Source organism: Cenococcum geophilum, assembly GCF_001692895.1.
Source record: "Cenococcum geophilum 1.58 unplaced genomic scaffold K441scaffold_3, whole genome shotgun sequence".
In the NCBI taxonomy this organism is placed as follows: Eukaryota; Fungi; Ascomycota; class Dothideomycetes; order Gloniales; family Gloniaceae; genus Cenococcum; species Cenococcum geophilum.
In genome coordinates, this window is record NW_027137561.1 from 3548164 (window position 1) to 3570572 (window position 22409).

Consider the following 22409-nt stretch of genomic DNA (forward strand, 5'->3'; position numbering starts at 1 on the left):
CGTTATATNGTAGTTTTACACCACTTCTCTAGCAACAGTAGCATCGTAGCCGTGACAGATTAACTAGCTATAAATAGTATTACAATAGGCAGAAGGAGAAGAAGCAGGCCCAACAGCGACCTCGGCAGCAGCCTCTACAGCAACCTCTGCAATAGCCTCCACAGCAGCCTCCGCAACAGCCTTCGCAACAGCCTCCGCAACAGCCTCCGCAATAGCCTCCGCAACAGCCTCCGCAGCAATCTCCACAGCAATCTCCGCAGCAATCTCCGTAGCGGTCTCCGCAGTCTCCGCAGTAGCCTCCGTGCTATTGCTCNAGTTNTAACCAGCCACGCCAACCCTTCTAACTTAGCCGGTTTAAAACTTGCGAGATCTGCTATATAACCAATAAAAAAGCTCTACACTAAAGGTTTAAGCGGACGCAGTTATATAACTAATAACGGCTAGGACGGTTGCTAGTAGCCTAGATAGTAGTGGCCAAAGCAGCTAGAGTAGGGGACGGTATNGCAGCAGTAGCAGTAATGGCAGTAGTGGCAGCAGTAGGGCAGCAGTAGGGCAGCAGTAGGGCAGTAGTAGGGTAGTAGCAGGTTAGTAGTAGGGCAGTAGCAGGGCAGTAAAAATTAAGGGCTGTAAGTTCTTGGAAAATTTGGCAGAATTCTCGTATTNTACACTTTGGCAAACTATGTCACGGCTATTTTNAAATTAATGTCAGGAACGGGAAGGCAGGGAGACTTTTTATATAGACCATTTAATTCGCCAGAGCTCAATATATAATCAATGGATTTTTCAAGCTACCTAAACTCGTTGTAATAATAAAAAGTGAATATCCGTAATATTAGCAATGTGGATTTAGCGACGTGCTTTACAAACGTCTGCCAAAGTGTCTCAGACCACACAGGGACAGATGGCCTAAACTGGTTTAGTGCCATCGGGCCGGATTTATCCGGCGTCCCATGTGGTCTAAGCATACTGAGACAAAATATCGACGGGGGTTGTTAGTGTCACGTGAGGCTCAGCGACTCAGCGGGCGCGCTCAGCCGAGCTGAACACCATGAAAAGCTTACTTAAAGTGGAGTGTTGGGGCGCTGTGAGTGATAGCTCTTCAAAGATTTTTACATTTGGATGGATATATTCTATCACCGAAGGCATTTGCTTATAATACTCCCAAAAAACCAACTAGGAAGTATGCGGGTCGTCGGCCAACTGGAAATTTTCAGCAGAACTAGATAATCCGATCTCTCTTTTCCGCGATCTACATAGAAGATTATAAAACTTCTTATATCCCTTAGCACGGTGAAATTCGTCCACACGTTATCGATAAGGATTAGCCAATCAATAGGATCAAAGGTGCGTGCTCAGAAATATGAGGTCGGTGATATGCAGAGGCTCGAAAGCGGGCAGCGGCCAGGGCTCCGGGGGACGTCCTTTGGCCTTTCGAGTGGGTGAAACAGGGTATTGAGTCAATGGAACAAAGTCTATATCATTAGAAGTACGATTGATAGGCATGGTTAATGATAATATATTGATTGAATCTATAGGTGATGCGCGTACTTTTGATTCTGGTGTTCCGCACGAACCACCTACCTTGTGGACGCCACCGTGCTAAGTATATTCTTCTTTCCTTACCTTCTGCTAAGACTTACTATTTATAGCTGTCAAACAGGACGATTAAGAATGAGGGCTCTCCCGAAGCTGGCTCTAGAAGGTCTCTATATATATAAGGTAGGTGCAGACAATAGAAATAGATGGTAAGCAATACGATTATAAGGTAATAGGCATTAAAGACAGTAGTAAGACGGAGTAAGGAAATCCGGCTTAGGTCAATAATAGTATATATTTGATCTAGAGCCGTATTAGAGTCCTAGAGCCCTATCGCCTTCTCGGCATAGAGTAGATCTGGGGGTTAAATCCACTCCACACCAATCCAATAAGATCACTGTCACAGATAAACAATTAGTGATTGAATCGGCGATTTCAATGCAACTATTTAACAAAGTGTGCGTATATACTATCTATGCGGTAGGGCAGGGGGGTTCTCGTGATGACGCATGAAGCAACCGCGGCGCCGCTCTCAAATGCACAACGCCGCCTAAAAGCTGTGCAAGGCAACCAAAAGCCCGGCCAATATTTTCGAATAGAATGAGGGCTACAAAGGCTCCCCAGACCAGTCCATGAAACCGTAACACTCATACACATATTGCTTTCAGCACCTGCCATCATTCTCACAAAATATTTGGCTGGGTCTCCAGCTCTTGTCATTCGCCCGACTCCAACCCCATCACCATGGTACTCCAACTGACACCCATCTTGTTCACATAACATCAAACTCCTTCTTCAATTTGACTATAAGCGCCCACTCATCATTGCTGACATCGCTCCTGTAAAACTCTTTGAGTGTATCGATGCTCTGTCGCGAGATAAGACTGTATAGCGTATCTTTTTCTTCCAGCTGACGTCCATAGAGAGGTTGGTTGGGGCCTTCGATCTTAACTGCCACGGATGGCTGGCCTTTCTTGCAGATAGGGATCTGCTTGTGGTCTCGCTCAATGGATGTTCTGTCATTAAAATGTTAGTAAAACCCCAGATAAAGAGGGGAAGAGGGGATTATCAAAGGGAAGGCAATGGATAAAGGAAATATGAGTGCATACACTCTTCCTAGATTAATGATCTCTTTAACTTTTGTAACTGGGTTAATTTTAATGGCCGCAATTGGCGTTAAAAGCCTCAAATTGCCCTCCACAACATCGACACCAACAACAATCGGGTCCTTCTTATTAAACACTGCAACAGGCTTCAATACACACGGGAACACAGCCAACATCTTGCTGTCCTCCTTGCGCTGCTCCTCAAGCGCCTTCATGTGCGCTGTGAACTTGTCGAAGAGATGATAGATGATGTCCGCTTCGAAAATCTTGACGCCAATTTCGTCTGCATACGCTTTAGCATCTTTGTCAACTTTGACATCGAAACAAAGCATCACAGCGTATTCCTTGGCTTTTTCGAGCATGACACCAGCACGCAGGACATCTTTTTTGTAAACAGGACCGATGGAAATGGCGGCAACAGGAATCTTAGAAACGCGGAGGAATTCGAGAAGGGCTTCGAGGGAACCAAGGGTAGACGCTTGGACGCTGACACCACGGCCAGTCTTTGAAACTTTAGCCAGCAAGTGCTGGAGGTCACCCATTACTTCGTCCATCAGGTCTTCTTCATCATCGTCCTTGCCCACTACCAGAAGGCGGGAACCAGCGATAGCTGTGTCCAGACCATCAGCAGCGATCTTAATACCCATAGCTGCTTTGACTTCTTTGTTGTGGACGTAAGTGGATTTGACACGCAGCTCTTTCATTTCCGCCGGTGTCAAGAGCGCACGAATATTAGTTGCTATAGGTTCAGGATTACCGCAGAGTACTATACGATCGCCTTCGTGGAGGACACCGTTGGAAAGGATGACATCGATAGTGGTGCCAAGACCCTCGATAACCTTGACTTCAAGAACTGTACACTCGACTTCGGAAAGATACATCAGGCTGTTAGTCATACGTTCCTGAGTCAAGGAAACGAGGAGCTTCAGCATATCCGGAATACCTTCACCTGTATGGGCAGAAGTGGGTACAAGAGAGACATTGCGAGCCATGGATTTGTTCTCGTAGAAAAGTTCGGAGTTGAAGCCCTGTTCAGCAAACTGGACCTTCGTTGCTTCCAATCGGTCCCTGAATTCTTGTTGCACAGATTTCTTCTGTAATGAAAAGCTGTCTTGGAAGCCATTGTTGTCAATTCTCGACCATCCGTAAAGGCGATCAATCTTGTTAAGTGCTACAATGAATGGCGTTTTACGATCCCGTAGCAATCTCATCGACTCTAGCGTTTGAGGTTCTAAACCATGCATAATATCGACCACTAGGATAGCGATGTTGCAAAGTGAGGAACCACGCGATCGTAGATTGGTGAAAGACTCGTGACCAGGCGTATCGATGACCAGTAGACCAGGGACTTTGAACTCGAACTTCCCATCTTTATTGACTACAGCTGTCTTCTTCTCGAGAGCTTCTACAGGGAAGTAAGTAGCACCAATCTGTTGTGTGATACCACCAGCTTCGCCTTCTTGGACATTAGTTTGTCGGATCTTGTCAAGTAGCTTCGTTTTACCAGTATCGACGTGACCAAGAATACAGCAGATGGGTGAGCGTAGATCATCTTTCGACCGTGCTGCTAGAGCTTCCTCATGNTGCTTCTTCCGCCGTGAAGCGGCCTCTTGTTTTCGGGCTGCTGCTGCTTTCTGTGTTGCTGTAACCTCCTCATCCTCAGACGATGACTCTTCGGACTCGGAATCAGATTCATCAGCTGTAGGGGTTTTAGCAGGAGTAGGCTTGGGAGGTGCCACTTGGGCGGCTTTTTTACCGTTGGTGGCTGGGGTACGTTTGGATTCCTGTTTAGGTGCAGGTTTGCCATTCGCAGCAGGCTTTGGAGGTGTATCCTCCTCCTCCTCTGAAGGAGCATCCCAACTATCCTTCACGCCTTCTAATTCGTCAGCCTGAGCCTCCCAGTCATCCCCAGTGTCGCTCTCTTCGCCCGTCTTAGCCTCGGCATTCTCTCGTGCAGCCTCAACGGCAGCTTCGGCCGCGGCAGCTTGTTCCTCAGCAAGCTTAAGCTCTTCCAGCCTCTTTCGGGCTTCTTCCTCTGCTTGCTTGTCGTCTGCCTTGGTTTCCTCGGGTCCTTTCTTAGGTCCTTTTTTCTTCCTATTATCGTAGACTGGCTTCTTATTTGCAGGTTCCTCCAGTCCAGCGACCTTGGCAGCTCCGCTCTCGAGCATCTGCTTCATCCGGAGCTCATTCCGTGCCTGAGCCTCCTTCTGCGCCTTTGTCATGAATTTACCCTCTTTCTTTAGCTGCTCAATCTTCTGCTTTTCTTTAAGCTTCTTAGCTGCCTTGGCTTCCTCTTTCCGCTTGGCCTCCTCGGCAGCTAATCGCTCCTCCTCCTCTATACGAGCCTTCTCTTCAGCCTCAAGCCGGGCAAGCTCTTCCTCACGCCTCCTCCGTTCTTCTTGTTGTCTCTGGATAGCTGCCAGGGCAGGGTTGAGTTTCTTCTTCTTTCCACCAGCCGGTTCTGCAGCCGAGGATGAGGCTGAGGGAGTGGGTTTTGATTCGGCAGCTTTAGCAGGTTCCAGTTTTGCAGCTGCAGTAGGTGCACTTGCTTTCTTCTTCGCGGCCTAAGCAGAGATAGAATATTAGCACCTGACAAAGGATCAACATCAGACACAAGACCCATATATCCAAAGTCCAGCAGGCTGGGAAGAAGATCATACCAACTCCTTCTTCCGCTGCTTCTCCTTTTCCTTCTTCTCCTTCTCCTTCTGGGCCTTCGTCTTGACCTTCCCTCCCGCCTCGTCCTCCTCCGGCTCCTGCGGCTCTTCCGCCTTCTCCAGCTTCGCAGGCTTGCCCTTACCCTTCTTCACCGGCGCCGAGAAGATATCCTCATCATCCATCGTCACCTCCTGCGGTGCCTTGGCCGTGAGATCGGCCGCGGGCTCCGCATGACCGTTCGGCCCGTCGGCAGTGGGGTCCTCGCCCTGGACGAAGTCCTGCTGCTGGTTCTTCTTGGCCTTCTTCCCGCGCCGCTGTATCGAGGCCATCAAGCCTCCACCGAACAGGTCGTCATCTAGCACCTCGACCTTTGGTTCCTCTTCTTTTGGCGCTGTGGCGACTGGGTTGACTGTATCTCCCAGGTCGGCTTCCCAGTCGTCGTTGGCCTTCTTGTTGGCCTTCTTCTTTGGCGGCATATTGGCGTTCTTGCGGGGGTATAAAGGTTCGTATTAAAAAGTGGTAGGGGTGCGTGGCGCTGTCAGACGCAGAGTGGGAACGGAGTGAGTAAGGTTTCCACTGGTCGAATCGTATGCGGGGAAGAAGCACACAGAAGGGGATTAGAAGAGAGCTAGTCAAAGGTATAAGGCAAGTCAAAAATTAGAGGGCGGTGTAAGGGAGCGACAGAAGGTGATGGGTGCCATATCACAAGGCAGGATAATATTTGACAAAGGTTTGTGTTGGTGGGGTCAAAAGGTGACGTTCCGGGAATCGCTTCGAGATTGTCCCTCGAGCCAAGACAAATTTTCCCACCCCATCCTGACGCCCTGCACTCTTTGACAGCGTGGCGGTGTCATCTTTAGCAGAATAGCGACTCAAAGGTTTATGGAGCTGGTATGTCGGATAATTCCCTGTTGCCAGTAGTACTCCCGTTGGGCCAACTGATGCCCAGTCAGCAGTCTTCTGTCACATTTGGAGTTCGATGCGACATTCTTTCCCTCTTCCCATTAAGGTGTAAAAAATTTTATGCCTATCAATACATATACTCCGGATGCTAAAGATCGAACCCCTAAGTCCCAATCCTTCAGCCCAAAGCATTGAGATTGCTGCTCCTATCCCTTAACCCGCCGACGCCCACAAAGCAAGTGGTCCGTGCAGAGCACCAGAATCAAATTTCGTGTCCCATTCTTATCGATAAGCTCATTAGATCGTTAAGATCTTAGAGCCGTGATGAGGAATATGAAGCTCTGACAAAGGGCTCGAATTTGGGCAGCTGCCAAGGCTCCGGAAATAGTTCTTTTGCAACACGAATTAGAGGAACGACGTATTTGGTAGGTTGGACGATTACTAGTATCATGAAAAGGCACGATTAGAAGGCATAGTGGTTGATTAATTGGTGATTAAATGTGAGGGGACTTTGTAGACAGGGGGCGGGCTATAAGGCACGATTGTAGGAACTGTGGAGGAGACGAAGACGAATCCTTGAGGAGGTGAATCCTTGAGGAGGTAAGGCCTCTGGGATCGTGGAGACTATATACTACGGGCACGTGCCTCCGGCACGTGACCGACGACCATCCGAGGGGTGTCCGGGGGTTGTCCTGAGGGCATCCCGAGGCAACCGCAATAATATCCCTTACAGCCTGCTAATCGTACTTCCAATGATATAGATCTTGTTCAACTGACTTAATATAACGTTCAACCAAACCAGGTTACTAAAAAGCCACCCCCCAAGCCATAGGAGCCGCCCGATTTCGACGACCATAGTACTCTAAATCTACTTCTTAAGTAGGGCGTTAAGATTCGTTTAGCGTATACGTTCGCTACGCGACTTGCGCTCTTACTAGAGAGGCGACGGGAGAGCTTTATTAAATTAATAATACTCCGTAAGTTAGCTATTTTCTTAGCTAGCTTATTTAGCTCCTTTAGGTTAGTAGTATTTGATAGGACGTTAGTAACCTTACTAAGCTCCTATTAGGCCCAGGTATATAAGTTAAACTATTCTCCAGCGTTTATAGATGTCTAATCGTCTTAAGATTTGGAAGGTGGCTTAGATTCTGCTAGTGTACTAGAGGTTTCGTCCGCACTGGATCCCAAGGTATTTTGCGGTCGTGGAAAAATTAAACCGGCTATCCTCTTAAGGGGATTGGTAAGGATTCGAAGGTAAGGTAAGGATATAGATAGGGAGTCTAATTAATAGAATAATAGGGTATATTGTATGAATAGACGAATCCTTAAGGGAAAGGAGGAGTCTGAGTGCGAGGTAAGGAAGGCTTTCCCTAAGGCACGTGTGCTGCATATGCCTCATAGGCGAGTCACCTCTGGGTTACCTCAGCGAGCTCAGACGTGATTTTTTAGCTAGCGTCGGAATAACCTACGCCGTCTTCCGAATTGCAAAATCACGTCTGAGAGGCTTTGGCGAGTTTTGTTAAAAGCATAAGCAAAAATCTTAGTTTTAGCAATTTTGTACGGGGATTTCCTCTACAACGTAATAAAATAAAGTCTTCAAAAGTTCATAGATATATCTTAGGTGGCTACTTTATATACTAACAGCTTTAGAATTATAATATCCCCTCCTAAATCTGAGATTAATTTCGTTAAAGTTAAAATTCCCATTGTTAAAAGTATAAGCACCTTTACGTACCCTTATATACGGGCCCACGTAAGGTATAAAAAGCCTAAAATCTCATAATTTATAGAGCTAGATCTCCTGAGTAATTTAATATAATTTTTACCTTAAAATACGTTGTGGGGAGATTAATTAATTTTGTTGGGGTTTATAAGTTTTCCTTATAAAAAAAGCTTATGCTTCCATACAAATCTCGCCAAAGTCCCTCAGACCAAGAAATCGATCAAATATCCGAAGGAGTTTAGCGCGCCAGCGCAATCGATTTCTTAGTATGAGTCCACTGAGGTAAACCTCTGGGTGGCCCTTGGGTCGCCCGTACCTTGCGGCTATATAACTATCTACTCAGATTTCACTTGGCAGTATATAAAAAGGTAAGCGAGCTTCCAGAAAATCGCTATTAGCTCGCCTAAAGGCGGTAAGCAGAACTAATATCTACGCGTATTTACTGGAAGTCCCTTAAAATAATATAGAGTAATGTAGGGTTTATTAAGGTACCTATAAGGCTTAAGGAGGGCATAGCCGAGAAAAGAAGGGGATACGGAAGTCGTGGCCATGTTGTAGACACGGATGACGAGAGGATGAAGAAATCCTCTTAGGTGAAAGCACGGACCTCGATTCAGAAGACGCATCTAGATTGCGCCAATTTCAGTATCGCAGTGTTTTTGGACATTTCTGCCCGTGACTAAACCGGATCTTGATTGGCCGCCTCATCCGACTTAGACACTGTCAGTAAAGCAGGACAACACTCTCCCTTCGTAAAGTTGTATTACATCTCGAACATCACAGTACACGTATAGACACAAAGGGATCGAAGTATCAGCACATTCATTTCTCCTCCACAATTACCTACAACCTCCTGCTCGATCTCTCCCTCTTCAACATAAAGAGCGAAAACAACACCTTGCCACACGACCCATTTTGCACACCAACGACAGCTCCCAGCAGCGGACATTGCAAAATGGTACAGATAAAACCACAATTAATGCAGTTCTCATACCCCACCAAATATGAAAAGTAAAAATCAATAGTTGACTACCAGACGCCCCACCCCGTGTTATGGTAGATGACCAGAAAGAAAGCAGCAGTGGAAAAATGAGGCCATTAGATACAACTAATCCCAAAAGAGAGAGTAAAGCGTAACTAGGAGTTAAGGATATGCAGGCTGGAGGCGGATAAGAGATATGAAAGATTAGTGCGCGGCGGAAACTCCGGTAGCTCGATGCAAGGTCATGGCAATGTACGCGTTACCGATAGTATGGCCTGCGTACATGCCCTTTTTGTTATTCCATTCTAGTCCCCGGTGCGCAAAGCGAACAAGTTTCTTTACTGTTTGAGTGGTGCATTGCGAAGAAATTAGATGCCGGCTGAGAGAAGGGACTCGACGGCGTGGCTGATATATGAGCGCTTTGCAGAGAGATCGACATTGAACCTGTTCAGTGTGTTAGTACATTTTCAAATTTAGGTAGAGAAGTGAAGATAAAATGGCGACTAACCTCTTCTCCAGCTCTAATTTCACACCCTTCTTGGTTACCTGCATCAAATCTGCCTTGCTCAAGATGTCCCTGATCTCCGCTAGAATGGCATCGTCATTCGGCAAGTTCAAATCTGCCATCTCCATATCCGAATATCCGAATCCGCTAGGTGCAAGACTCATACGTGAGTTGCTGCCGAAGCGCGGAAGGTCAAGCTGTGACATAGGCCTCGATGGTGGGTAGCCGTAATCTGAGCCTGCTACCGAGCCAGGACTAGGCATAAAGCGCTTGGTTCCATACGAGACACCAGAGATTTCGGAGCGATCATCGCGTTGTGTCATTTGCTCCCACATCTCAGCCTGGTACTCCTCCCACTTCTTCTTTGGAATGCTGGCTGGGTCGAATTTGCCTTCATCAGACACGACGACCTTCCGACCCTTCTCGCCGGTGACGATACGAGTATTACCCCAGGAAAAGTCGTCCATGTGCCAGAAAGCGTACAGGGGCAAACCGAAAGCGAAAACAGGCGTTGCGAGGATGTAAATAATCATCCAGCCAATCATTTCCCATTTACGACGCAAGATGAAGATAATGGCTTGTAGACCGTAGATGGCACCGAGCAGAATGAATGCTGTGACAGGTACAACATCCCTGCTGTGAATGAGGAGATAGATAAGGTAGGCAATGTAGCCGACGATGACAGGTTGTACGATAGTAGACAGAAGATCCAGGAAAACGACGAAGCGCATACTGAAGCAGCAGAAACCACAGAGCTGTTGTAACGGGATAAGCTCAATCAGATTATGCACGGTAGAGTTGATCCAGCGGCGACGTTGTGACATGAAAACCGTCCAGCTGTCTGGGGCAACAGTCCAANCATGGGCGCGGAAGAGATATTTTGTCTTATACTTAGAATGATGTTTGAGGAGCAATGTCGTGAGATATCTGTCCTCACCCAAATGCAGCAAGTTCTTCATATGGAGTGTGTCAACGCGAATTTCTGAGTATGTGTCGACGACCTCCCTGCTCACGAAGAGAGGCTTTCCAGTCTCTGCAGCGCGAATACGATACATACTGAAACAACCAGGAAGACAGGTGACGGATCCGAATAAACTTTCGAATGCTTTCGTGAGGTTGTGGGATATGTAATATTCGTAAACTTGCATCATCGTAATGAAAGACGATTTCGCGTTCGTGAGAGAAGTTTCGCCGCAGACGCCAATTAATCGGGTATCGTGCAGGAATGCGGCAACGAATCGGGTGGCGGAGTCGGGAGCGACAACAGTATCAGCGTCGATCTGCAGTAAAAATTCGTAAAAAGTGGGATTAACTCCGATGATATTGCGAATTTGATGATGCATCTCAAGTTCAAGAGGGGTCATTGGAAGATTGTAGTGAACGCGGTTTAAGAAGCGCATCAGAATAATTTGTGAGTCACGTTTTCCACGATTGCCGGGCCTGAGGAATGTTAATGGATGTTGAATTAGCATGAAAAAGAAACTCACTTGGAAACTTCGGAAGGCTTGCCGACCTTGACCACAACAAGGAAGGGCACAATGTGGCCCTGAACCTCATACAACCCAGAGTAAACTTTACCCATGTTGTGTTGTTTCATGCCTTCACCCAAACTCTCGAAGCTTAGGGGTTCTGGATCCAAGGTCTCAGAAACTCCGAGAATATCGAGGACGATCCTGGGAGTGGGTTTGTCGTTGCCTTGTCCAATAATCATACCATCACAAATAATAACCAAAAGCTTTCGTTTGTCGTCGTATTTCATCCTTGCAGCCGAATCAATGGCTCGACGGAGTGAATCTTCGTCTTCAGTATAAGCGGGAACTGTGCAGATGACGAATTTGTCAAGATTCTCCGGAATATTCTTCTTTCCAAATTGCAAAGCCGCCAAGAACTTGAAACCAATAACACTGACTAGGAGAATAGAGATGGCAAGAAGTAAATATTTTGCGAAGAGACATTTAGCGGAGCTTCTTGTATCCAGATCACCCACGTAGAAAAGGTTGTCAAGACAGACTTTCATACGTCCCTTTACAGTAGCATCCAATGCTAGCGTGTCCCAGAATTTGGTTACGTCTCCACCAGATTCCTGCTGGAAAAGTGTGACAACTTGCTGGTCCATGAAGTTGGAGTTAGGCGGTGTGCTGGGAGGACTAGTGCCAGGAGGATATTGGGGAGCGCGACCACCAGGAATATAAGAGGTGAAATCGTAGACACGATTATTGAGGTATGCGATAGCGTTGCCATTCTTAGCCAGAGTTTTGAGATATGTTGGACTGAAACCAACTGTGCCTTTCTTGTAGTTGGCTTTTAGATATACCTGCTGTTCCCACCACCAGTCTGGACGTGAATCGTTGGTAGCCCATCGGAAATCATGGTAGCGTGTATGCGTATCTGTCGTGCTCACCAATGTTGTGGAATCAGTGTAATTAGTATTCTTGTAATTGAGCTGCACAGCCGGATCGATTGTGCCACTGTCTCCATCGCAAAGTGCTGAAACCTGGACAGGGAAAAGGTTGGTTGCATCGAGGCCTGCATACTTCTTAAGGCTTGCTTGTGGAATTATCGACGGGTAGTGGTGAGGTATAAATGCACCTAGGTCATAGACAACCCCTCGAATAGCAACATATGAGCCGTGGCCATTTTTGCCGTTGTAAGAAGATAGCTCAGCTGTGGAATAGACATGCTGGGTAGGACAAATCAATTCCGGAAAGCCAACTGATCGGAGTTAGTAATCGTGCATAAACGGTGAAACCCTTGACTCACTCATTAGGAACACGACAAGAGCACAACTTAACCAAATCAACAGATTAATGGCAAACTTCTCTCTCCAGGCCGTGCGGACGTCTTTCCGCGACATTTTCCCAATCCATCTAATCAGGAAGTCGGGAACGTAGAATGTGAGAAGATAGACAACAAATAGCCAGCGTTTGCGACTCCCTGAAGTCTCAATCACATCTACTTCTTTTAGTTCCTGTTCCGGAACCTTTTCACCCAGTCTCTGTTGATTTTTCAGTTCATGGAACATGTCTCCATTGGTGACTGCAGACGGGGCTTCGGATCTAGCATCAACGTCGCGACTGCCAAAATAATTTCCACCTTTGTCATCATGGTAGAAAGCACCAGGTGAGGGAGATTGGGAGGAGATTAGGCGCGCTCTAGCGTCGCCAAATTCTCTATTCGCATCACCTGGGGTTAGTAGACCATCGCCATTACCATCAGCGGACAGTCCTCGGGTCGGTAGAGTGATGTCAGGAATGTTGGCAATCTCCAACCAGCATCTTTCGCTGAGGAAGACGCCCGTGGTGCCAATTCTGGCTTCGTTGTCTCGCCACGGCCTTGAGTCGAGAACCACTTCTGCTCTTTCTCTCTCACTACCTACAACAGACTCTGTCTCAGCAAGGCCAAGAAACTCAGCAAACGGTAAGAATACACTAAAATCAGCATTGCGGAGGCGTTGACTGATTTCCGCGATTCCAAAGGTTTGGATCTGTGTTCGTACACATTTACTATCAAATTGGTTGGCGATTCGTCGGTCGTTGGGCTTGAGGCAAAAAACAAAGTAGGGATTGACGCCATGGGCAGTAATTGACTTCGTAATATTGTTGAGTGAGGATAGAAACTGTGCGGCGGCGCCTAATTGCTTCCCAGTTGAATCACCGTTCTTATTTGATCCCCGAGTGATGCTCTTACTATCGTAGTCACTCGCCCCGTCGTCTTCGAAAGTAGTTGCCTGACGTGTGGTAAATTTCCCGGGTCGATCATCTTTCCTTCTTGCCATACTTGGCATTCTCATTGGCTTGGAACTGACAGATGCTTGCACAATCGCAGTCTTTTCTTTGGGATGGACAACAGTATTGAGTGCCTCTTGGCCAAATAAATCTCGGATGAAGTCGCTTCTGGTGGATTTAATAAGGTTCATAAGATCGCCTGAGATGACTTCGCCGTTCTCCTCAAGTAGTCCCTCGACGGAGTAGTCGACGTCACCAGCAAAATGTCTAATCGTGAAACTTGCCGCAGTATTTTGAGTTGCAAAGTTACTGCCAGGCAAGATAGCGGTCGCACTTCCCGCCACGATAGACTTGTTTTTACCATCAAAGCGTTTGCGAATGGCTTCCAGAAACTGCATATCAGTCTTACTGCGCCTCATCTGATCATCCAGTATGCTGAGCAATCCATTTCCAGGTTTGAGAAGGCCCCTGACTGTTTCCGAGTTGTCAAAATATTCAGTCATCGGGACGTTTATATCCTCCGCTTCCATGTCCTCTGCTTTGCGGCCAAAAAAGCTCTGCAGACAGAAGTTGAAGTGGGACTCGGTAGCTGCATTGTTTAAGAGCTGGTCCAGTGTTGAGCCAGTTGCGGATACCTGAGCAAAGCCAGGAAAGTCAATGACGGAGATGGTGTTAGCGACTGTATCTTCCAGGGCACATGTTCTCTGATTGATCTGCTCAATGACATAAGCGACTAAAAGCGAATAAAGAGTACGAGCAAGCTCATCAGCATTGCCTCGCGCTCCTCGTGGATCTAGCATAACAGTCACTCGTTCTCGGTAAAGCGTCCTTGTCTTATAGCCCAGGCTTTGTTGTAGATCGTATGTGCTTACACCCAAGAAATTGGCAACCAAGGCCAACGTATCCTTATTCTTTACAACTGTGATATCCTCGCCACCTTCATGTGAGTAACCACCACTCTCATCGGCTGCAGGCGTGGTGGATTGGCTGGTCATGAAATCCAATTGACCAATATGAAGGATGCTGGCCAAAACCTGGCAAATTTCGGCAATCTCACTGCGAGGAAATTCGAGCTTTCTCAGAGCGGTCTTGAAGTGGTGGAACCCTCCATTATCATCGACGCCAACTTTCAACTGTGTTGGATGACCTAGATATCTCCACCTCTTCTGACCACCAGTCAAAGAAGCTCGCGTACCAGCCTCATTTGAAACAGTGCCAACGCTATCTAGACCAAGGTGACGCTTCTCAGCAGCGCTAGTCCCTGCCAGAAGATAATAGAGAACGTGGAAGTTACGTTCACCGGTTGGGACAGAGGCAACTCTGCTCCTTTCTAGCCGATGGTCTAATAGTTTCCCACCTAGTAATGTTGGCCGCATAGATGTTGAGGTGTCATATTGAAGTTCAAAGAGGAGACCAGCCTTGGAAGCTGTGGGAGTGGTGAGGGATTTGGTAGTCGTGAGAGTATCAAACACGAAGGCGGCGTAGGAGAGTTTGCTAGATAGAGGGGTGGATGAAAAATTCAATAAAGATGACAGAAGATGTGAGCGTATTGTAGTCTTGCCAGAACCAGATTCTCCCCTATAAAGTCTCGATTAGAACCATCATAGTCTGGAACACGAGAAATTCCCATTGACTTACAGAAACACTATCGCCTGGCTCTCTGACCGATGACCTAGTCTCATCCATGCCCTCGTGGCAAGCTCCTCGGCAGCAGCCATGGCGCTACCCTCTTTCCCTCCATCAGGACCTTGCGAAGAGTTGTTATAGGTATTGAGGGATATAATGGCGTGGGACGAGAGCGTAGCCACAGGTAAATGCGCATGAAAGCGGCTGGCAAGATGTGCAGTTAAATGGGTGTCGGATTGCAGATGTGCTGGTAGTGATGGTAAAGAAGGCTGGGCGTATTGAGGCACATTGCCAGACAATGTGTTATGGTTGGCCATTGTTGATAGATGCGTCCCCAAGGGAGCGCTAACGAGCGGAAACTCCCAGCAAAGCTGAGAGAGGAATTATCAGGAGGGCTATTGAGTTTCTCTGAACTGGGTGGAGGAGGAGGCAATGACAGGTATAGCTGTGTATTCGGGTCGGAATGCTGCAGCGGCGTCGAAACGCGAGTTGGACTGCCAGAGGTCAACAGGGATATGCGATGAAAACAAATACAATCAGCGAATGTCAAGCAAAGGCAAAGAAACGAAGGTAAGGATTCGCACGGCCGTGAAAGAAGCAGAGCAACAACGGCGTGACAGGTCGAAGTGAAGGAGGACTCTTCTATGATGGTGTTGGGGTGGAAAGAGTTGCGGCTGTGAACCGACGTTGCAACCCTCCCGGGCTCCGTGCTCCTTGTGCTGGGAGAAGGAAAAAAAAGGGGAGCTAGGGTGGCCAAAACAGGGCAAAAATAGAATACAGAAACGTTAATACGAGCATATGTCACGTTGCCTTGGCCGAATTGAGGGAAAGTGCTGACTTTGTTGCATCTCAACGCTCTTCTGTGTGAGGGCCTCGATATTCCCAAGAGTACGCGCAATCGTCCTGTCAACGGGACGCCCGACATACTCTCAAACAACAGCCAACAACAGCCAACAACACAAGTGTGGCCTCTTGCATGCAGGACACGGCAGTGTCCTGTAGGCAGGTTTAAATGTCGCACAGCCCTAATCATTCTGGGGAAGATCGGTGCGATTAGCGTAACCATCCATGCGCCCAGCCGTAATTGAATCATAGGACTTCTAGAAGTTCGTGGGGACCCAGGAGAGAAGTCTGGCTAAGAGTATCTCTCCGCTGCCATGTCAGGGCTGTCAGACTCGTTGCAGACAACTGTGGCCAAGGTGACAATTGGGGCCTCACACCCCGATTCAGGAGGCGAAGCTGAAAGTTGCGTTACACACGAGAAAACGGCATGAAAGACGTCGGAATTGTGTAAACAAAACACCAAAAATAGCCTGCAGTCCTGTCTGGCCAACCCCCTGGATTGCATGAGATGCAGTCAACCAGCGGCGGCGGATCGCTCAGGCGAGACAGGCCAGCGCGGAAACAAGTTGCAATTGATCCCTGTCCACTTGCTATCGCATCATCGCCACAATGGAGCCGAGCTGGTTCTCCTGACGACGCTTTGGGTGAAAAATTACAGTACGGCCGCCTGTCTGTGCCAACCAAGCACAACAGAGGAATGCTCCTCTCCTCAAGCCCATCGCCGTCCAACAACACCGTCTCGATCCGCCCCTCCTCTTCTCGTGTTCTTTTTTGTGTTTTCTCCCACGACCGTTGTTCTTCTGCCCTTCGTTTATGAAATCACCATAATTAAACCGGGGAACACCGTCACCCGTTTGGATCCAGTTTCGATAGGATAGTCCACGTTCGTTAGACTTGTCCTCGTCCGGCCTTGACTTTCGCTTCCCTTCAGTATACACTTTGTAGATCACCAATAGGCAGTTATTGTGTTACCACCGCGCTCGCTGGTCTCCAGCAACTGCATACGAACTCAATAACCTTCAACCTGAGGTGGCTCTGCGCCTCTCAATCCCGCAAACATGAGCTTCCAGAACCGCGTGTCGACGTATTCGAACGTCTCTTCCGCACTGCGTCCTGCGAATGGAACTTCGACCCAGGTTTCGACCACTACCTTGCTCAATGCTCTCCACACCAGCTACACTTCTAGTCAACCATACTCGTTGGAGGCCAGCACAAGCTTAGTAGTTAACACATGGGTCAACGCCACCAGCATGGGCGCTGATGGCCGCTTTGGTGGAACAGTAGATGTGGAGCTTGGGAGAAAGGCCTGGGAACATGCACGACGAAGAGCTGAGGATGGCTGTATCATCTTAGGGTGAGATCCCTCCATAAATGGCTCACAATTTGTTTCCGAAAAATCGACTTAAGTCTAACTTACCGCAGATCTCTCCATGAGTCTACCCCCTCGTTATTCGCGCCGTTCGTTTCAGCGCTGCCTCTCTCAATTCCAAAGAGTTTCTATACCGCACTCGAAATCATCAAAGCATTCACGCATTGCGTTACTCCCCAGAACCCATCCTACCCGCGTCATTCATCCCTGGCTGCAGTGTTCACTATTGCTTTAACAGGGAACTTGACCGGAGCGACCATCAAACTTTCCACCTCTGGCATTGACGTCACACAAGGCCTACTTAACATCCCTTCCCAAGCCGGATTCCGAGCTTTCGATGTCTTTTACTATCTAAATTCAAGTTCTGCCTCCAGAGACGAAAGGGAATGGCTTGGGCTAAAACCACCATCTGAGTATGCGCTATTGAAGAAGTCTGGAACGTATCATCCCCCATCATACCTCCCAACTGCAGATGATGCTGCGGCAGCTGAGGACTTCCGGGACAATCTAAAGGTACTCGGAATCAAAGGTCGTGCCCTAGGAAATCTCATCTCGGCCCTGACTGGTCTTCTCAAGCTTGGAGAAACCTTGGGGATTCTCGTTGACGAGGACGTTTTGCGTGATGTTTGCGAGGATGTTGGAGCTCTTCTCGACATCAACCCTGAAATCCTCATGAAGAAGTGTTCCACACATGACCGAGAAATAGCGATAGCTGGCATCTACGAAGCCCTAGTGGATTGGGTTCTTGCGCAGGCCAATGAAGCAATCAAACAAGATATACGTACGGGCAAGACTGATTACTCTTCCAGCGGCAGTGATTCCGGCCGTCCAGGAATGATGACACCTCCTTCAGAAGAGGATGGAGATTTCGTCAACATCACAGTAGTTGAAATACCTTCAAAGAACCTGGGTAAGGCCATCGCTCTGCGAACGGTGTTTGACGACTCGGATGGGATCAACTCGGAAATGAAGGAAGACGGCGTTCCCGTAGTACCTGCCGGCTCTTCTGTGCTTGAGGCTATGAAAGATGCTATCAAAGCCTGTGAGCCAGACCTTAGCATCATGTCAGGTCCTGCAGGTCGTACTCGCGAGCAGGAACGGGAGAGGCGAGAAGTGGTTTTAGAAAAGATTGGCCTCGATATCCCAGAGGAAGATAACTTCTTGAAAGAAGTTCTTATGCCTACTGGAGAGGGAATCACCTTGGGCAAAGTGGGGCGTTTCGACCTTCCAGCCATCATTGCCAGCAGCAGGGTCTGGTATCAACTCGCGATTCATCCCACTGACCAGCCCCCAGCCTCCCTCGCTAATACGCTTACGTCTGCCTGGTCTGCAGGCGTCGTTTCACGTCAGCTCCGCGACTGGAGACTTCCGGAGTGGGCGAACCGTCGCAACAAGCATCTTGACTTCACCGCTGATTTCGATTTCGATGAATTTGTCACTCGCTATGCCCCATTAGGTTGTATGGAAGGTAAAGATGGAATTCAGAACTGGATTCTAGAGCGAGGATGGAGCAATGGAGAGGTTGTTGTGGGTAATACCCGTATTTGGATTCGCGAAGCGGCCTGGTGGGAAGCCGAAAGCCAATTTGACATCAAGATTCAAGACATGTCATCAAATAACATGCTTGGCAGCATGGTCGGTGCTGGTGGTTTGGAAAGTGGTTACTCTGCTCAAAGCCCGGGAATGGGTAGCGGATTCTTCGCGCCTCCTTTCGCGGATCCTACGCCTCAGGGCAGTCGTGACAATCTCCTACAGCGTCAGCATAGCTCAGCCACAATGGGAGCACGTAGCGCATTAGGAGCTCGTTCAATTGCTCCAACAGCCGCACCTACCGTCCATAGCGTCCGCCCAGGTGATTACGGCCTAGGTGGCAAAGGAGACGACAAGAAAGGAATCACTTACTACGGAGATGAAGAGATAGGTGATGGCAAGTTTATCACCGAACAACCAATTACGGCAAAGAGACGAGCATGGGTCGCTTTCGTTTGGATAATGACTTGGTGGATTCCCTCCCCTATTCTTAAATACGTAGGCCGCATGAAGCGGTCTGATGTTCGGATGGCATGGAGAGAAAAGCTGGTGCTGATTATGATCATTTTCCTGATCAACGCCATAGTGGTATTCTATATTGTTCAATTCGGCAAGCTGCTCTGTCCGGGCTGGAACAAAGCATGGAGCAATAAGGAAGTGTCTTACCACCAAGGCGATAACGACTTTTGGGTCAGTCACCACGGGGTCGTATACGATATCTCGAAGTTCTGGAAACGGCAACATAGCGACACCTCCATCGAAACTACGAGCGACGTCATGCAGCCATTTGCTGGCACTAATCTCGACGAATACATTGTCCCTCCAATCAATATCGCATGCCCTAACCTTGTATCGAACGACCTTCTCCAGCTTCAAACGAATTCCACGATCTTGTATCCGAACGCTCAGCACATCTCGGGGAACCTCACTCGGCAACCAACAAGCGCGCTCGCTTCTCCAGAGTGGTATCCCAACGTATTCCTTCCGAAGATGAAGGAATTCAAGAAAGGGGACCTTGTATGGGATGCCAACACCGTGAAATCAGAAGGAGAAAACCAGAATCATATGTGGTTCATGCTAAACGACAAGATATACGACTTAACGGATTACTTCCACACTTTGAATCTGATGAATAACCTTGCTTCATACCGGTTCCTCGACTCGAAACTGGAAGACTTAGTCCAAAATTATGCTGGAACTGACATCACTCAAAAATACCAAGATCAGCTGAACACAACCGCCCAAGGCAAGAACTTGCAATGTTTAGACAATATGTTCTACGTCGGAAAGACCGATTTCCGCAAGACTCCCAGATGTCAGGTGAACAATTACATCCTTCTAGCGTTCACAGTCATTCTTTGCGCCGTCATTCTTGTTAAATTCTTAGCCGCACTACAACTCGGATCGAAACGCCGCCCCGCGAATCAAGATAAATTTGTTATCTGCCAGGTGCCTGCGTATACTGAAGGTGAAGATCAGCTCAGAAAGGGCCTTGACTCATTGACCGCTTTGGCATACGACAACAAGAGAAAGCTTATTTGTGTTATTTGCGATGGTGTGATTGTAGGTGGTGGAAACGATAGACCAACCCCGAAGATCGTTCTCGACATCCTTGGTGTTGACCCAAAGGTCGATCCTCCTGCTCTTCCTTTCAGATCGATCGGACAAGGCAGCGAACAGCTCAATTATGGAAAGGTTTACTCTGGGCTTTACGAGTTCGAAGGTAATGTGGTGCCATATATCGTTATCGTCAAGATGGGCAAAGAGTCTGAGCAGCGCAAATCGAAGCCTGGAAATCGTGGTAAACGTGACTCTCAAATCCTCCTCATGAGCTTCCTCAACCGCGTCCACCATCGCTCGCCTATGAATCCTTTGGAATTAGAAATGTTTCACCAGATCAACAATATTATCGGTGTGGACCCGGAGCTTTACGAGTATCTACTCATGGTGGATGCCGACACCATGGTTAAGGAAGATGCTTTGAACCGTCTTGTTGCAAGTTGTGCAAACGATTCAAAGATTGCAGGCATTTGTGGAGAAACCAGCTTGGAGAATGAAGAACGCAGTTGGTGGACTATGATTCAAGTCTATGAATACTACATCTCGCATCATTTGGCTAAGGCTTTCGAAAGTCTATTCGGCAGCGTTACCTGCTTGCCCGGATGGTGAGCTCTCTCTCCATAAATACGCGAACGTATGCTAACGGTCTTAGTTTCTGTATGTATCGTCTTCGCACAGCAGACAAGGGCAAACCATTGATCATCTCCGACAAGGTTATCGAAGGTTACAGCGACTGTGACGTAGACACCTTACATAAAAAGAACCTTCTGTCTCTTGGTGAAGATCGTTATTTGACTACACTAATGACCAAACACTTTCCCAACATGTCGTACAAGTTCGTCCCTGATGCATATGCCCTTACCGCCGCTCCTGAAACGTGGAGCATTCTCCTTTCTCAAAGACGTCGTTGGATCAATTCGACAATTCATAACTTGGCCGAATTGGTTTTCCTCAAAGACATGTGCGGATTCTGCTGTTTCAGCATGCGCTTCGTTGTTTTCATTGATCTTTTCGGGACTATCATACTTCCAGCCACCTGCGCGTACCTGGGTTACCTAATTTACATGGTCGCCTCCGGTACTGGCCAGTTTCCGCTTATCTCGATCATCATGCTTGCAGCCGTCTACGGTTTGCAGGCAGTTATCTTCATCATCAAGAGACAGTGGCAGCATATTGGATGGATGGTGATATATATCATCGCATTTCCTATCTATTCATTCGTCCTACCTATCTATTCCTTCTGGAAGCAAGACGATTTCTCCTGGGGGAATACCCGTGTTGTTCTTGCAGAGAAGGGCAACAAGCAAACGGTTGCGGTGGATGATGAAGGCTTTGATCCTCGTAGCATCCCGCTCCAACGATGGGACGACTACGCCACAGCTAACAACATTCCTGGCCGTCGTGGTCTCGTGGCGCCACACTCCGAAAAAGGAATGCACAGCACCTACGATGATGATGGTTACGAGATGAACGACATGCAATCTGTCTATTCATCTGTTAAACCTGCCTCGACTATCATGTCAAACATGCACCACATTTCTCATATGCCGCCTCAATATCCCGGACCGCATCAATCCTTACAACAGCGGCAATCGAATTACTCCCAATTCTCTCGCTACACGGACAATCCACAACAGGACGGTCGTTTGATGTCCATGGGTGGCATGAGTGACCACCACGTCGCATCACCATATGGCCAACGCCCTAACATGGGAGGCTTCCAGAGCTCAGATAACCTAATGGCAATGCAAGGAACGCCGCCGATAAACCGTGGACGCAGCCCACTTGGCTTCTCAGCCTCTCGACCTGGCAGCACCGTCAACTTCCAGAACATGATGAACGGGCCTACTGATGCGATGATAATCGAAGCTATCCAGGCCTGTCTGAGAGAAGTCGATATGGACACTGTAACCAAGAAGCAGCTAAAAGCACTCACAGAGCAGAGGCTGCAGACTCAATTGAGTGGCGAGAGGCGAACCTTCCTGGACCACCAAATTGACCATGAACTCGCGAATATGTAATAAGTTGGACCGTAGCAGGTTGGTGCCAGAAATGCATGCAGAACTGGAAGAAAATGGATTTATTGCATCTTTACGGTGTTGTTATTTAACTGGGGTTATTGTGATGAACTCTTCGGAGGGCTATTTCACGGCTACAGTAGCTGTTGTCCGTTCATTTTGATGGCGTAAAGCAAGGATTCTTAAAATGGGCGCGTTTGTTCCTTTGAATGCATATTTCATCTTCGTAATGATAATAGGGTAGCTGAGGATAAATTAGCTGTTCAAATAATGTATTTGAAACCACTTCATCTTGTTTACAGTTGTTGGATAAATGTGAGATGTA

General features: G+C 47.9%; 3 protein-coding genes across 3 annotated transcripts; 1 reads left to right on the plus strand and 2 right to left on the minus strand.

The window, feature by feature from the left end:
- Nucleotides 1-1962: 1962 nt before the first annotated feature.
- On the minus strand, nt 1963-6043 carry K441DRAFT_652182 (uncharacterized protein). The gene is made up of 3 exons (XM_067647326.1): nt 5303-6043; nt 2646-5206; nt 1963-2552 (listed from the first exon to the last, which is right to left on the minus strand). The coding sequence occupies exons 1-3, from the start codon at nt 5774-5776 to the stop codon at nt 2309-2311; spliced, it is 3279 nt and encodes a 1092-aa protein (XP_067509401.1). The 5' UTR covers nt 5777-6043; the 3' UTR covers nt 1963-2308.
- Nucleotides 6044-9276: 3233 nt separating this feature from the next.
- Nucleotides 9277-15081, minus strand: K441DRAFT_684095 (glycosyltransferase family 2 protein; the record flags this gene model as incomplete). Its single annotated transcript, XM_067651750.1, has 5 exons — nt 9277-9352; nt 9417-10853; nt 10901-12125; nt 12174-14716; nt 14777-15081. The coding sequence occupies 5 exons, from the start codon at nt 15079-15081 to the stop codon at nt 9277-9279; spliced, it is 5586 nt and encodes a 1861-aa protein (XP_067509402.1).
- Nucleotides 15082-16327: 1246 nt separating this feature from the next.
- Nucleotides 16328-22349, plus strand: K441DRAFT_627011 (glycosyltransferase family 2 protein). Its single transcript, XM_067646155.1, has 3 exons — nt 16328-16961; nt 17030-20671; nt 20719-22349. Exons 1-3 carry the CDS (start codon nt 16666-16668, stop codon nt 22085-22087), a joined length of 5307 nt encoding a protein of 1768 aa, XP_067509403.1. The 5' UTR covers nt 16328-16665; the 3' UTR covers nt 22088-22349.
- Nucleotides 22350-22409: the final 60 nt, after the last annotated feature.